At 50.9% G+C, this 16,080-nt stretch overlaps 4 protein-coding genes across 4 annotated transcripts; all 4 read right to left on the minus strand.

Moving 5' to 3' along the window:
- Positions 1 to 280: 280 nt before the first annotated feature.
- On the minus strand, positions 281 to 1,075 carry Triagg1_5028 (transcriptional regulator family: bZIP; the record flags this gene model as incomplete). Its single annotated transcript, XM_062899497.1, has 1 exon — positions 281 to 1,075. The coding sequence occupies one exon, from the start codon at positions 1,073 to 1,075 to the stop codon at positions 281 to 283; it is 795 nt and encodes a 264-aa protein (XP_062755853.1).
- A 3,386-nt stretch (positions 1,076 to 4,461) lies between these two features.
- On the minus strand, positions 4,462 to 6,296 carry Triagg1_5029 (CAZyme family GH47; the record flags this gene model as incomplete). The annotated part of the gene is made up of 2 exons (XM_062899499.1): positions 4,462 to 4,581; positions 4,647 to 6,296. 2 exons carry the CDS (start codon positions 6,294 to 6,296, stop codon positions 4,462 to 4,464), a joined length of 1,770 nt encoding a protein of 589 aa, XP_062755854.1.
- Positions 6,297 to 7,335: 1,039 nt separating this feature from the next.
- Positions 7,336 to 10,972, minus strand: Triagg1_5030 (uncharacterized protein; the record flags this gene model as incomplete). Its single annotated transcript, XM_062899500.1, has 3 exons — positions 7,336 to 9,643; positions 10,463 to 10,835; positions 10,894 to 10,972. 3 exons carry the CDS (start codon positions 10,970 to 10,972, stop codon positions 7,336 to 7,338), a joined length of 2,760 nt encoding a protein of 919 aa, XP_062755855.1.
- Positions 10,973 to 11,684: 712 nt separating this feature from the next.
- Triagg1_5031 (uncharacterized protein) lies at positions 11,685 to 15,358 on the minus strand (the record flags this gene model as incomplete). Its single annotated transcript, XM_062899501.1, has 25 exons — positions 11,685 to 11,738; positions 11,812 to 11,838; positions 11,896 to 12,036; positions 12,087 to 12,155; positions 12,217 to 12,278; positions 12,343 to 12,347; positions 12,396 to 12,467; positions 12,530 to 12,578; positions 12,686 to 12,818; positions 13,424 to 13,463; positions 13,587 to 13,783; positions 13,835 to 13,846; positions 13,912 to 13,973; positions 14,058 to 14,118; positions 14,185 to 14,229; positions 14,282 to 14,318; positions 14,436 to 14,447; positions 14,534 to 14,557; positions 14,612 to 14,650; positions 14,713 to 14,733; positions 14,802 to 14,830; positions 14,886 to 14,898; positions 15,129 to 15,172; positions 15,232 to 15,242; positions 15,325 to 15,358. The coding sequence occupies 25 exons, from the start codon at positions 15,356 to 15,358 to the stop codon at positions 11,685 to 11,687; spliced, it is 1,293 nt and encodes a 430-aa protein (XP_062755856.1).
- Between the last annotated feature and the right edge of the window lie 722 nt (positions 15,359 to 16,080).

Consider the following 16,080-nt stretch of genomic DNA (forward strand, 5'->3'; position numbering starts at 1 on the left):
CCCCCCGTCCTGGCATTTTGATATCTTCCCCTTTGGGACTTTTTCCGTCCAAAGAAGGGGATAAATGAGTGTTGAGAATCCTTTGTGATTTGATGAGAGAAAAAAAAAAGACATTAATGGGGAAATAAGAGCAAGGGAAATAAGAGCAAAATATCCGTTTGAACTCCGATCCATGTATGTCGTTGAGAGATGCGCCATCGTATCGATAATTAAACCCCGTTGGATCGTCCCACACAAGGTCCGGGATTGAAGCAAGGCAGCAAAGGATTACAGCACGCATTCAACCCAACCCCATGTAGGGATCTTGAATGGAGCTCACACGCATCGCCTCGGCAAACCCGTCAGAGCTGCCGATGCTGCCGATGCGCTGCTGCTGCTCCTCCTCCTCCTTGCGCACCAGCTTCTGCACGAAGCCCTTGGCCTCGTTCTCGACCCAGCGGTTAATGTTGGGGTCGTTGCACTCGGTGTGCTGTATTAGATGGCTCTTGACCTGGCCAATCTCCTGGCGAAGACGCTGGAACTCGACGTGGAGGTCGTGGTTGCGCGCCTCCAGGCTGTTCTTGATCTCCTTGAGCTCGTCGACCTTTTCCTTCTTCTTCTGGCGGCACTTTGAAGCCGCCACCCTGTTGCGCTGCTTGATCTGCTCCCTCTTTTCCGTCTCACTGCGGCGCCGGCGCGGCCTTTTGACCTTGGGAGCGGTGGCCTTTGTTGTGGTTTTGTCGGCGCTGGCGCCAGCCTCGGAGAGCCCCGTGGAGATGGATGTGTTTCCGGGGGACTCGTCCACAATGGCAGTGTTTCCCAGCGGAGACAGTGGGAATTGCACATCCTGCTCGTTTCCGAGGGACAAGGACAAGGAAGACGACTCGTCGCTGTGCAAGTCCGAGTCCATCAAGTCCAGACCTTCTTGTGCGGATGGCGGGAAGTCCCCTGTTGACTCGAACAAGGAGTTCCATGATTCGAAGACGGTAGTGGGGAGGGGATATTGGTACTGCGTGCCTTGAATGGCGGTGCCCTGATCCAGCAGCTCGAGCTGTGGATCGATGAGAACTGCCGTCATGTTGGATTCGGAATTCATGTAGTTGTGTAAGAGGTCAAGTGCCAACCCTCGGGGGGTGATGAGATTAAAAAAAGAGTATAGTCCAGATCCGGCTGGTAGCTGTGAATGAAATGGTATGTAATTGAATCGAATCTCTTTTCGAGGATGGATTGGTTGACTTTGAATGGCGTGATTATGCTGGATATGCAAATGTAGGTTCCAAGGAGTAGAAGCTTGGAAAGAAAAAGAGCGTCGTAGCGTACTGGTATGGGTGTGGGTGTGGGTATGAGTATAAGTAAGTGTATGAGTGTGAGTATGGGTATGAGTGTGAATATATGTATAAGTAGTAGTGAACGATTGAGGTGAATTATCGTGAAGACTTGTAATAAGCAGTATTGTTCACCACCAGACACATGTATCGTCCTGTGCGTGACAGAAATAATGTTCAATGTTATGGGAAGAATTGGGGAAAGGCCGTCCAGACACACAAACCGGCCCTCTGGTGGCGATAGTTATATATGAATTTGGCAATTTTTTCAATGGGGAATCGAACAACCTGCATCATCTTCCAGATGGCCAAGTTTGAATAGGTACTGTATGACCTACTAAGTGTTCCTACTACTTAGGCTACTGCAGGTTGTTGGAGGAGGAGGCTGCGTGTCTGAGGGGGTATGAATTCGTCATTTCGCCTTCGTCGACTGCCCAACAAGGAAAAGGACAAATCTAGTCTCGGGGGAAGCTAGTGTCGCCTTGATCAGGAACCGAACCGGGCTTTAGCTAGAGCTACTTGGTTCTAATTGTGCTGCAGCTGAGTTTTGATATGCATGCTTGTATCTTGATGGATGGGATGTGGGGTGGGCTGGGGTTGGTATGCACGGATGGGTATCTCAACGACATTTGCAATTGCGCATCACTCTGCTGTTCGCGACAACCGCTTTGCCTTGTCTTATCATAAACTCGTGTATTGTGTAGAACTCATTGCGTTGCCAACGGGTGCTTGGACTGCTGGCAGCGTGCCTGGCCGCAATCAAGATTCGCGACATGACGGCCGTTAAAGCGTCCAAGAGGAAGCAAGAGGACAAAGGGCACATGCACCGCCACAGAAGCCACACCCACTTCGTCATGATGCGTTGCCACCATGTGCCAAGTTGGCGATCATCTGCATTGATTGGCCAATTGCCTGGTTTTTTTCTCTGTTTTCTTTTTGACTTTCCGCCTGCGTTGCAGCCTTGAACATGATGTGCAGCCAAACGGCCGAGAAGAGAAACAAGCTGTGGCGCGAGTGTGTTGGCGGCTGCTGGGCTGTCAGTGGTTGCATCACACAGTCCGGACCAGAAGCTCCGGACCGCTGAAACTCGAGGGCCCAATCAAGCTGATACTGTGTGACTGTTTCTGAACGGCCGCGTGGGAGGGGAAAGGGCTTTCCTTTTGACGTCAGCCCGTGCGGGATCGAGTTGACGTATGGAGCATCGAAGCTGGTTCTTTCTATTCTCATTTCTCAAGGTTTTCCAGGCACGCCGTTTGTCGTCGCTTCGTTGCCGGACATGCGTATAGAAGAGCTCCGGGACGTGTCATTGGTCCAACGAGGAGGAGCTGTAACGTGCCATGCACAGTATTAGTTATGTGAAGTACCTCTACTAACACTAACAGCCGGCGCTTCGGGTAAGCTGGGCGGCGCTGCTTCTTTTCGATGGGGGTCTCTGCTATGCCCACCCTTCGTTTTTCTCTTGTTCCGCCTGGCGCCTGTGCATCGAAAAGGGTAGAATTCCCATGGAAAGGGGGCCTCGGGAAAGCACGTGTTTGCTGGTGGATTGAGGGCCGAGAGCAGAGAGCCTCCTCTGTGGCAATTTACATGGGTTACCGCATGGACGCTACTGTACAGACGAGTACCTGTACTTTCCCCCCAACTGCCATGGAAGTGCTCCGTACCTTTCGAATACTCGCCAAACATCAATCTCACCAATCAGCCGGCATCTATGTATGTATCTTGTCCGTTGATGCTGCACATGTGCTGGAGGGCCTCCGCACGCCAATCACACAAGTCACACTCCCCTGCAAACGACATGCCGCCCATCGTCACTGGCGTGCAACTGGCCTTCGGATATTTCGACCGTGTGCCAATCAGATCGAATGGCGGAAAGCCCGGTGTGCGTGTGTCGGTTCGACAGTGCGCGGTTCAAGCAAAGCCTCCCGCATTTATCCCCATGGAGGAGCCAACATGTTCACGTTCTGGTACCATGTCTAGTTGTTCCGCAGTTTTTCCTTTTCTTTTTTCTTTTTTACCATTTTTTTTGTTTGGAACCCTCCCCTCAGTTATCGCCTGGGCGTGATTGGTATCCCGGAGGACCTTCCGCATCCAAGCTCCCATGCATGTCATTGTAAGCCGGCATCGTCATAGGCTACTACACACACGCACCACACACAAATGCTCACAGACGGGTATCGGCGGTGCATGCGTGAGAGATGATTTGGTCATCTCCAAATACATAGTTCCCAAGTGGCTTTTCCCATGTCTTGCTGATCCTCCGATGCCAAGTTTGATCGTGGGCTCGCGATTGGGTACGGAGAGGCTTCCGTGGTCTACGCCTCATCGTTCGACTGGAAAAGGAATTGTCCATGGCCAACATTGGTAGGGGTCTTTGGGCTGTGGTTCGCATCACATGCTCGAGAATGAACCATTGCTCGTACATGCACGAGATGCGTAATGGGCAATTGAACACGCCGCCATGAGGACCGGAGAATGCTTGATGTGTACGTACAGGCACATCGCCACATACGGGCTGAAATGACACAAAGCCCCAATTCTCTTCCGGGTTATTTTGGAACTCTAGTACGGAGCATTACAGTACCGTCAAGGTCCCGGAATTTGACCATGTACACAGTACTACTACTGCCATGTGCTGCTGATCACTTCTCTGCTGCTCCGAAACATGGAGCAGCGCGTCCCGGAGAATCACAGAATTAGCTTTCTGACCCTTGTTCGGCATGAAACTGGTTTCTCCCAACCCAGAACGGCAAGCTGCTATGCACAGCTACCTCATAGCTTGTAATCATGAACCCTTGATCGTCCGCTGCGCGTGATTGGCAACGGACGCCGCCCGTAGCCGATCGGCGTCTCTGAAGGACTGGCCCAAGCGGTGGACAGTAAAACAGGGACTCAAAAATGAATAAGTACACACATACCTAAAATATAAGCACATATCACACTGAATGACGATCACTTCTATATGCGTATATTTTTGGCGTGTGTGTTCAAAATTTGAATTTTCCCTGTTTTACTGTCCACCGCTTGTGGCCTACAAGATGGGATGAGATCGGTGAGAGGAGGACAGCCTGTCATGATTGCAACGCCCGTCAAGGATCGTGATTTTCTATTTTCCGCGTTGGCCGGACCGCTCGTCTCGATATGCTGACGCTGAGTTCGCTCACTTGGTAAGCTTGAATGGATGAGCCTCGGTGTTCAACACATAATCGTCCAAGCTGATGATGTCGGGCGTTGTAAACACGAGGTAAAAGTATTTCAGCGTTTCAGCGAGCCAAAAACTCTACACCAAGCATCACGGTGAGTAAAAACGACGGGGGAATTCATGTAGAAAGAATCATGGCTCACCTCCATATAGTCCTCCAAAGGCAGCTTTCCATCCACAATCGTCACATCCAGCACCGCCGCATTCGCATGCTCCGTCTGCGTCCCCTTTGCAATCGCCGTGAACATGTCCCACGCGGCGTCTTGGAATTCTCTCCGTCCCGTGATCCGGTATGCGTAAAACACGCTCTCGATGGCCTCCGGCCGAAGGAGGTATCGCGGGTCCTTGGCGGTGGTGAAGCCCTTGGGCAGATGAGCCTTCCACTCAGGCCGCTTATCACGCTCCTGCAGCCAGTAATCTTCGTCCCAGGGGCAGTGAGAGCGGTCTTTGCATGGCGCCAGGTCGATTCTCTCGGGCATCATGCCCGTGGGAAAGGCGCGGTATGCGTAGACGCAGCCGTTGGTCAGCTTGATGCCTCTCTCAACGTCGTCTTCATTATTGAAGAGCTTGCCTGCCAGGCCAAACATTCCTCCTACGAAACAGGTCAGATGCTCTGTTTCCGGGTCCAACACTGGGTTGCCCTTTTCGTCGACGTTGATGTTGCCGGACATGAGGATGTCGTCTTCCTTTGGCAGCATTGGACGGAACAAAAAGTGTCGGTCCGCAGTCTTGAGAAACGTCTTGGACATGATCTCGTACTTGGGCTCGCCGCCTCGTAGCAGCTGGTGCATCTTGGGCAGATACTCGTACAGAGAGTCAGCACAGCCGCCAAGCGTATAGCTGCTGCCGTGGACTACATCCTTGGACATCATGCTGATGCTCATCGGCCAAACCCCCGGAACGCTCGTCTTGGTCTGGCCCTCGTAAAACACATCCATGACCTGCGACACGGCGCTGTAGTATTTCGGGTCGCCTGTGACCTGGGACAAGTGCGCCAGCTCCAAAGACAGCGTTCCTGGCGACGCTGATACGACCGAGCCCTCGACGAGCAGGCCCTCTCCCGATTTGGCCGAGTGGAAGTTGAGAAAGTCGACGGGCATGCCGTTCTTGGTGTTGAATCCAGCGTAGATGACATCTCCCAGCTCAACCGCCTTCTTCAGCAGCACTTTTCTCCCGCTCAGGTCGTACGCCGCCAGCAAGCCGCCGAGATAGCGAATGTTTGTCTCAAAAATGTTGACGCGGTTGCTTGTCGACGACCCGAAATCAATCTCTGCCACCGCCGCCACCGCCTCGTCAAACTCCTCCCGCAAGCCCATGATCCAAAGCGTGTCCAGGGCATCGACGAGCGTCGCCGCCCAGCCCGAGAACTGCTCTCTCCCGCCGCCGCTAATGGGAAGCAGGGCATCCTGTTTCCAGGCGAACTTCTTGTATCCCTGCCACGCCCGCAGAAAGACCTTTTTTACCTCGAGCAGCCTCTGCTTCCGCTGCTTCGCGACAGCTGCTGATTCGACTCCCGAAAAGCGGTGCTGAATCGGGGGGAGAGGGTTGCCCTGAGCTGGCAGCCGCGTGGAGTTGTGAGGAGGATAGCGGAATTTGATGCTGCTCCAGTCGAAGCTGGACTTGGGCTCGGGATACCGACTGGAAGACGCGTTGTGGTTCATGAAGCGCTCAAGCGTGACCCATTCTGGTGATGCCGACGCCGTCCGGGGCAAACGCTGGAGATGCCATAATGTGACGATGACGGCCATCAAGAGGATGCCGTTACGGACGATTCGGGGGCGGCCGGGAAACATTGTGATGCGGAGGTTTGCGCGAGGCGCGACTCTCCTCTAATTGAGCCTAGATAAGATGGGACATGAAGAGGCAAGGATGCCAGTGCTGAAAAAGATGAGAATTGATGAGATAGAATGAGAGACACGCCTAGCACGCTATTCCACACAGAATCCCCTTGAACGCTGAACAAAGCAAAGAGCATCAATGAGACGAGAAGAGGCACAAAATAAGACTCGGACAAGATAGAATAGACTTCTAAACAACTCTACCCTCGAGCTCCTCTCCGCACAAACGCCCTGCATATAATGACAAAAAAGGAACATCCATCTCTGTCCGTGCCAACTCCCCGATTTCGCTTAGAGCGCCGCATTGCTGATGCTAGTTCCATGCTCAATTTCAAATTCCAGGCCCCCTTTCTCCCCCGAACGGCACGCGAGCTTCCAGATGGGGAATCAATTTAGGGTCCAGGCTATTTATATCACCTTTCACATCCCGACGAATGATTTTATAGTTTTGGCCTTGAAAACTACCTAGCCTAAACAGCGCGGTTATACTTGTTTATTTTCCCCCAACTATTGAATGAGGCTGTATGTACTTCGTATATGTATTATTGATGTGTAATATCATCTGCATGCCGGAATACAGGCATTGAATGCTCGCATCAATTTATTATGGACAGCACCTGCAGGATTCAAGTGTCCATTCAAGTTGATTGTTTCAGCCATGCGGGTGGTCCCTGGTCTTGGCTCCCACTATATGCTTAATCGACACCTTAATTCCCTATTCCAGCTCGGGGTCCCCCCGCCAGCCCCCAAAAAATAACAGTGGAGTGAGATGAAGATGGCCGCTGCTAATGCTCAGCTCAAGTTGTCAAGAATAACTTGATCTACAAAGAATGTGGCGATAAAAGGACTCGATCTGCCTAGTCAATGTTCTGTAATCCATAAATGTCTCATCGAATCTCCGTGACAATGCTCAGACTATTATACAGTTTGGTTCCATCCATGTTATACAGTGTGCCTTTGGAATAATGATACATTCTCATCTCATCTCATCTCATCACCTCTTCCTCCGCGTGTCTTCGTCTTCCACTCTCAACTCTTCCTCCACCTCTGCGTCCATCTCCCTCTCAATCTCTTGCTCTTCCAAGTCCTCCATCTCTAAAATCTCCTTAATCAGGTCAGTCTGCTTAGCCCGCTTGCCCTTGGTCCGGCGTTCCTTGCGCGCATTCTTCTCGTTGGCCGACAGACGGCCTCCGTCCATTGTAATCTCGACCTTGCGAGGCTTCTTGCCGCCTTCAGCTCGTTTGCCACCATCATCTGCTCCGCTGCCCACGCGCACGCTTCGAGAAACCTTCGTCTTGGCGCCCAGGGCCCAGAGATCGCCCCAGTGGGATTTTCTTGCATCGTGGTAGGCGAGCTTGCTGAAGCTCTTGGGCACCGTCCATCGTTCAATCTTGCCTTCAGGCGTGCAGACATCCAGGGTGACGTGGCCTTTGCGTTTTAATGGCGGCAAGACCATTCTGGGCAGTGTCTGCATATCCGGACTCTCCTGGGAGTTTTCGTATCCTGCAAACGCTAGTTCGGTGGCCTTCCATCCTGGAAGCTGGTCTTTCTTTGAGCGGCCACGCTGTATTGCCACATAGCTAAACTCTACGTCGCCCTGGCTGTTTGAGCTGTTGCCCAGCATCTTGGTATAAAAGGTGGGCCGTGTAAACCGCTGGTTAAAATAGCAGTAATCCTTTCGACCCTTGCTCTTGCCAGCTTCTTTATACATAGGACACGTTCCGTGGTTGGTGCATGGTGCAATAATGTGACCAGCTTCCCGCTCCTTGTGGAATGCCGGGTTTAGCTCTTCCGTCGGGATACTGGGCTCGCCGTTTTGTGGTAGGAGAAACTGCTTCAGGAGTGTATCTCGGGCATGAGCGACAGCTTCAAACCCGCGGGGATGGGCTTTTTCAATAACGATGAGCACCCCGCCATCTTTATTCAGTAGAGTCCAAAGGTTGTTCAGGATGGCCTGACGGTAATGATCCTGCTTCTCCTTGAGGAAGAGATGAGAAGCGATGATGAGATCATAGCTTTTTCGAGGCTGCGGCTTACTGCCAGCATCGAGATGCTCGCCTTGCATCTCTCCCGAGTGTTCATAATCTGGCAGTCGAGGCAAAAAGGTCGTATTGTGGAGGAAGCCTTTCAGTCTGTGACGCAGACGATCTGATCCAGTGATGACAGTTTTTCTCCCTGGGGGTTGCGAACCCGTCACTTCGCCTTTTTCTCTCAGCAGATCCCACTCCGTATTGAGGATTTGCTCCCAGGCAACGAGGCCAGCTCCGCCAGCTCCGGCATCCAATACGCTGAGGCCTGCGTTTTCGTTCTTTTTGAGTCGCTCTTGAATCCAACCACTTCCCAGCCGCCTCCGCACTTCTCGCAAGACTGAGGTGACAGAGGCGTAAGCAGGGGGGAGATAACCAGCGAGAAACGCATCCGCCTCAATCTCCGTCATGTGTCTTTGATCAGGGGGCAAACCGACGCCACCCATCTGTCCGTTTTTTCTTCCTTCCGGCGTTGACGGCGAAGTCGGCAGTCCTTGGCCACCAAAGGCTGCTTCGGCGGCCGTCTTGACGTGGCTCAAATGAGTTCGGTCCAAAAGGTCCCGAATAGGTGTAACGAGCGCGCCTTGGGGTAGTGCAATTTCGACTGGGCTTCCATGGAATCTGCCCTGCAGAGTGAAAGGATGGAATCGCCGTGTCTCGCCCAGGCTCATGTCCCTCTCCAGGCTATCCGTAGTCTGGTCTGGTTCCTCGAATAGTTCATCCTCCTCATCCATTTCATATGCTTCCTGCTCTGCTTCAGCTTCTTCCCTCGCTGCTGCAATCTCATCCTCTATTTGTTTTTGTTGCGCCGCCTTGAAATCCTGCATCAGTCGCTGCAACGCCTCATGCTCCCTTGGGTTTCTTGCCACCGCATCAACGTAGCCCGGTGACTCTTCAATAGTGTCTAGTGCAGCATCAGATGCCAAGGGTTGCTCAGACTTCAAAGATGCCTCCGCAACATCACTCTGCTGGTAAGGCAGTTCGTAGGTGACTTCTTCAAAGCCCCCTTCTTCCAATTGCCGCAACAACGTCCTTTCATCATTCACTCGTGATGACTGGCCTCCCATATCCGCGTGAGTTGGAATTCCAACATCTTCTGGGGCAGTCTCACGAAGTGGTGGGCCATATAGCCGTTCGTAGAGTGCATACTCCTCGTCGTTGAGATAGCCCTTCGGAAGCGTGTCTCGAAAGCGCTGTTTTGCTTCTCGAACAACTTTTTCAATTTCTTCCAAAGATTGGATTCTTGATACATCTTTTGGCTCGTGAAGAGCAACGCTGGATGCAGAAAAACATCGTCTGCTTAGTTGATGAGAGCTTCGCTGAATTTGTATGCGTGGGGCAGCTGTTCTTCGCACTGATGCTGAAGAAAACTGCCGTGGTGCTGTGAAGAGATATGCGTAGCTGCACTTTGGGCAAGCATTCTTGAGCCCATTCAATGACAGCATCTTCTTTTCTTGCACACAGTTTGAGCACTTGAGAAGAGCTGCTGTTGTGCTCGAAAGATGAAGGTTTCTGGACTTTTTCAAGCTGTCGCAGTCACGTGATGCCGTGATTGGAGATAGCTCGCATGTGAGAGGTCAATCAACGCTAGGCCCACTTGAACCAGTTTAACAAGATGGACATTGACAATTAGATGCCACTCACGCTGCTTCTTCTTCATCTTACTTATTCGTATATTGTCTTTTCCTTTCAAAATCAAATTATAGGTTGCTGCTAGCTGCCGCTTGATAATATAGCAGCATGGTCTCTTGTATGCTGGCATGGCCAACGCAGTGTAGGTAGAGATCGCTCACGCACAGAATCACAGACAGCTTCTCCAACCATTCAACCCCCATCGCATTATAACAAATCACAAATCAGCTAGTGTCCTAATGGCTGACTTTTGTTGTTGCGCCCGAGCGCTTCCTGCTGGTGCCGGCCCTCCAGCCGACGCCGGCTTCAACGGTGGCTGCTGTCTCTTCGGATTGAACATGGACTGTTCCGCCGCCTTGTACGAATCAATCTGGCTCGCCAGTCAGTAAATTCGCACCTCCCTCTTCCTACGCTTCCTTGTTACGTGCCGAAAATAAGGACGTGAGGTACAGCCCGACAAACATCATGACGATGTTGAGCAGCAGCGTCACGCTCCAGTGACGGCCCTGGCCGGGGATGGGACCGTCGCCGCCGAGCGTCCTGCCGGGAGTCTTGAACACGTCCTCGACTTTGCCGCCGTCGCTGAGCGAGACGGCCTTTGTGATGGCTTCGGTCAGGGCCGACGGGTTGGCGCCGCGGATGGTCTCGACGGCCGTGCCGTTGTGGAAGATCTTGAACGTGGGCATGGCAGTGACGCCGTTGGTGCGGGCGATGTTGGCTTGGTTGTCGACGTTGACCTTGGCAAAGGCCACCTTGTTCGGGCGCGAGTGTTCCTTGGAGAGGCGCTCAAAGTGCGGCGCAATCATCTTGCAGGGACCGCACCAATCGGCGTAGACTGTGATGCTTCTGTTAGTCGGGCTGGCGCAGGACCGGACGAGATACCGATACCGTACAATCTGCGACGACGACGGTGGTTCCCGACAGCAGCGTCTGCCACTCGCCGTCCGATCCGATGTTGATGGGGCCGCTCATTGTGAAGATGCGCTCGTGGATGCCGGACGATTCTCTTGATTGCTGTGTGTTGCGACTCTGCTGTTGGTGGTGACTGAAGGTTCTTGAACGTGGCCAGCTTGCGCATTCGCCCGTCTTGTTCAATGGATGTTTGCTGAGTAATCGGGAGTACAGCGCTACGGCTAGGCCCTATGGCGTAATACTCCAGGTACCTTGACGCGCTAGGTCCTCTGGATGTCACCCGTAGCGATGACTAATTTTTCCCATGCCTACCTCGGCACGATATTATACGGTTGATGAGAGTGATGCTTGTCCAAGGGCACAGAATCAACTGTTATTGCATTCACGTTGTCATCTAGATGTGAATTCAACCTGGTGCTTGTAACATGTATTCAAATAAATGATGTTGCTGCTAGTAGAGGCACTATCATCAAGCTGTAGCGAGCTCTACTATGGCATCCATTCTTTCGTGTGAACGCTCAACGATATCATGCACTATTAGTCCCTGTCCGCATTCCATCAGGTCTTTAAAATCAGCTACACAATCTACATATCTGGGGCGTACGTGGGTAGTAAGGACCGGAAGAATCATCTATTTGGTTGCACGGTATCGATTCTCTATATATACCAATCATGGTGCTTTAGTCACGAGCCTCAAGCGCTTGATGCACAGCCAAGCTCCCGAGGCCCGTCCCATCACCGGTAACGAGTGTAAAGCAACTCACCAAACCACTTAGTTACGCGTGATCATAGCCTCGCGGTCAGGACCAGTACCGATCCATTTTACCTGCTCAAAGTTAGTGCATGCTTCTTTGAAGCCAGTGCAAGCGAGGCCATTGTAGGCAAAGGAGTCAACTAACCTTTACTCCAATGAACTTCTCAATGTACTAAAAAGGCAGTCAGCAATTATGATCAGATCCATTTGTCGTTGAAGATAGGTGTACCTCGATGTAGTCCTGGGCCTGCTTGGGAAGCTCATCATATGTCCGGGCGTTGGTCGTCGGCTTATTCCACCCAGGCATTTCGTGGTAAACGACTTCGGCGTTGTCTAGTATGTTATGGTCCGCCGGATAATAGTCAAGTTCCTAATGCTTTCAGCTATGCCTCAAGGCCTTGGACCACAACAGCTTCCTACCTGGCCTGTGCTCTTATCTTTGTACGCAATGGCAATCTTGATTGTCTCGAAGGAATCGAGTACATCGAGCTACATCAAGAGTCAGCCTTTCAATCCCATCAGAGTAGTGAGAAGTTCCTGCAAGGCTTACTTTGGTCAAGTTCAACGCGGTGTAGTAGTTGACCATGTGACCGTGCTTCACAACAACGAGATCTATAAAGTCCAAGTAAGTATCGACCAATTTTGACACTGAAAATAAGGCGAGGTGTTGACAAACCGAGCCTACACGATTAGTTATGCACCCAATATTCTTTATAGAGAGAGGCTTACCAGCCACAGCGACGTTTTCGGCCTGTGGACGTTCCCCATTCTCGGCCCACCTCCTGGAGTTTTGTTCCGACCCTGTTACGGACATGGTCAGCCTGCTTCGATTTCAAGGCTGAGCAGTGATAGGGTGACGGTACTCTTCGAGATCTTCCGTCTTGAAAGCGCCGGCGCCAACACGTGTGGTGTCTATAGTCATCAGCGTCTGCTACAAACCATTGCGGGTGGTTAGGGGTAGGGGGTCGTTTCGATATGGCTACTGGCCAAAAGGTCCAGTGATTGCCCATATTACTTACAGGCTTTTACCACTCCGATTGTCTCTGTGATGGCCTTAGGGTTGAGCGTCAAGCCGGCGATGATGCCAGAAATTGCGGTGTTGGATGAAGTGACATAGGGGTACGATCCCATCGAAAGGTCGAGCATCACGGCCTGTTGGTACCAAGACAAGTAAACCACCTGGTCATGTACTCCGAAGCCTTAACGTAGACAGAGCGGCCGTTAACGTGATAGGACGTAGCCAGGGCCACCCTATTAGTTGTTTTATGGTCACTCCCAGAGGTTAGTGGTGTGTCCATAGACGTCAGTATCGCAGGCCTAGAGTAAGCCCAGATTACAACCCAGATAGATCATATATGATATCGGAGCCCGTCCCTTCTCAGTCACACTTGAGGTGACCGTGCAACCAAAAAAGGATGGCTATTTAGCCACATCCCTTGGCTAAATGACCACCCTAAGCGTAGCTGAGAAAAGTCCGGCCCTGATATCGCATATAAGCTTTTCGGTTATGACCTAAACAGTGACTGCAGAGTCTAGGTCTGCTGCTCGACTCAGGTCTGCGATATCGACATATAGCAGCACTGCTAGCCGCTGGTGTGACCATTCAACCAGTAGGGTATGCTTTTTAGCCACGTCCACATGATGTCTCTTCACCGATGCCAGAATTTAAGAGCTTCAAGTACATGACGACAGGTAGGTTACCGGTCCGGTCAGGTTAGTCAATAGCCAACTTGCTGGGAGCTGATGAAATGACGAACATTTGCACCCTCGATAATGATGTTCATGTTGCTCGTTTGACTATAAGAGTTAGCTTCTTGTTATATTTATGAGGCGAAAGGTTCGTCGGAAGGCAAAAGAATTATCCTGGATATTGATCCGTTCCTCTGATCCTCTCGATACCGCGCCGCAAAGGTTACTTACGCAGAATACATAAAGCTCAAACCATCAACGGCATACGTTGCGAGCTCCGTACGGTATCCTCGGAATCTCTCAATCTCTTCCTCGACATCGTACTTGAGCAAATCGCCGTAGCGGGCCTTGTAGCCATGTGCCAGTCGACGCAGTTTTGATTCGAAGAGTTCTTGGTCGAACACGTCGGCCAAACGAATTCCACTTCTCTAATTCCGGTTTAGTGAGATGATTGGTGCTCTGGGGTTTTGAATGCTTACAGCAGCCTTGGTCTATCAAGTTCAGTGTCAGTACAAACGTGCTACTTTGACCGACACTAATGCCAATATCTACTTACACTGTATGAGGGACCGTTCACGGAAATGTTAGCTTTTGTTGTGAAGGGTGTAACACGGTGGACTTATAATTCCGCGGCCAGTGGTGCCGATTTTGCGCTCTGGTCAAGTTAGACATGAACAGAGGCCCCGACTAAAGATTGCTCACCTCCTAGCTCAATCTCCTCGAGACCATCGACGGCGGCGTGAAGGTCAAAGTTGATGTGGACCTAGGTGTAACAAGTGAGCAAGCGTACGGCACAACGTAGTAGCGCAGCGTTGCATGGGTTACTGACTCTATCAGACACAAGGATCCGATCATAGACATTGGGAAGTCCTTTCTATTTCTGATGTCAGCAATAATTTCTTGATAGCTGCCAGATTGATAATTACCTCTTCAAGCTGCTTCAACTCTGAGAAGAACGAAGGGCTAGAAATAGTCAGCGTTACAGTTCTGCATTGATACGCCAAACGGATTGCGTGTTGAGCTGGACGGCGATCGAGAGACTTGTATGATGACATAGAATACTGGATTTGTGAGACTTACACGTGGAAGACCCTGTTGCGGGCGGATGCCGTTAGTACAGGTCAAATGGTTGCTCAACACCAACTCGTCTTGTAGAGAAGTGAGCTTAAGCGACTTACACATCGGAGCCGATGAAGTTCATGCTACCGTCAAGTCAGCGTCTGCTCGTCAAAGGTGGGCAATTGTCGACAACGTACCAGTTCGGGTTGATGAGACCGGAAGGGAGCAGGTGAAAGCTATTGTTGGTCAATGATTCGCCTAGTCGACAAACCGATGCTTTGATTCGGCGTCTGCATACCTGTACGAGACGCCGTTGGCGCTGTGGAGATAGTGGTCAGCGATATAGTTCATCAGTCGTGGCAGAATAGCACGGCGGACGAGACTCACACAATAGAATGGCCTGCATTATGACCTCCCTGGAATCTCGGTTTAGTATTTTGTATGCGCCGTCGCAAAGGATGTTGGGCTTACAGCAGCCCTCGCGCTATCACCAAGTCAGCGTCTACTACTCGTGAAATTGACTTTGCCAGAAGGAGATAAGTTTCAGTTTCTGAATATAGAAGAAGAATATGAACAGAGGGTGAAATATGGTCTAGAGTGATGCCATGTTGCCAGCATAATGTTCGACTCCTAGCCATATTCACCCTCTGTTGGCTCTCCATATCAAGAAGCTACAACACCAACCACAACCTTCTTCCCCGCAAAAAGACGTACCAGAGTTGAGCTTCGGGTGCGAGAATGTCAACTAATTTGCCTTTCTGACGTTTAATAGGTCAGTTGAGGGCTCGATATGACAGATCAGATGGGTCGGACGCACTCCTTCATCGCCTATAGAAGCGCAATTGAGTTAGCGACAAGACGTCGTTACAACGCGCACGGGGCACCAAACAAGGGAAAGGAAATGACAAACCCCATTGAGCTCCCAGGACAACCTTGATAGGCATGGCGTGCGACTGCAGACAATTTGACTGTGGTGTTGTAGGGCGAGAGAGAGTCCTGTGACTGTTCGGAGAGGAATATAAAACGCAGGATCGGCGTCCAAGTTTTGATGGACAAGCAGCTAGCTCGGTTCCTCAAGTACAAGCGCAAAGGTGCCAAAAGTCAGAGACGCAGACCATTTCCAATCACCAAAACTGTGTATCTTTTACTCGCAAAGTCTTTCAAAACGAGTCAATTTGTTCATACCAAGAGCAAAAAAGATTCAATGACCAAACACATCATCTACAAACCAAATGTCCAGCCAAAGGAATACTTGGAGGTACTTCCTCAATGGAACAAAACTTCCAGTGGAGGGGCTGTTGGAGGGGCGTTTTGCCAATTTTGATCCTTATATAGAAGGCGGTCAAGGCCGATGACGGAATGGGTGAGCATCAGGTAGGTACTCATGTATCAATGACATGCTTGCTAATATGTCTAACAATGGCCACAGGCTACCTTAGCTGTTGATAATTTCTCGCATAGAATGGGGAAATCTAGGATTGGTGCTTATCATTTTCAAAATGAACTTTGGCTGTTGATAAGAATATGTAGCAACTCGGGATGATCCTACCTGAAAATCTCACGACTGCCTTTAATCTCTAGATACATCACTTGCTCAATACATTGATCGGACAAGAACAGATACAATCGTTAGAATAAATCGTTTGAATATCATTTTCTCCCTTTA

Source organism: Trichoderma aggressivum (assembly GCF_033847375.1).
Source record: "Trichoderma aggressivum f. europaeum strain CBS 100526 chromosome Unknown scaffold_017, whole genome shotgun sequence".
NCBI lineage: Eukaryota > Fungi > Ascomycota > Sordariomycetes > Hypocreales > Hypocreaceae > Trichoderma > Trichoderma aggressivum.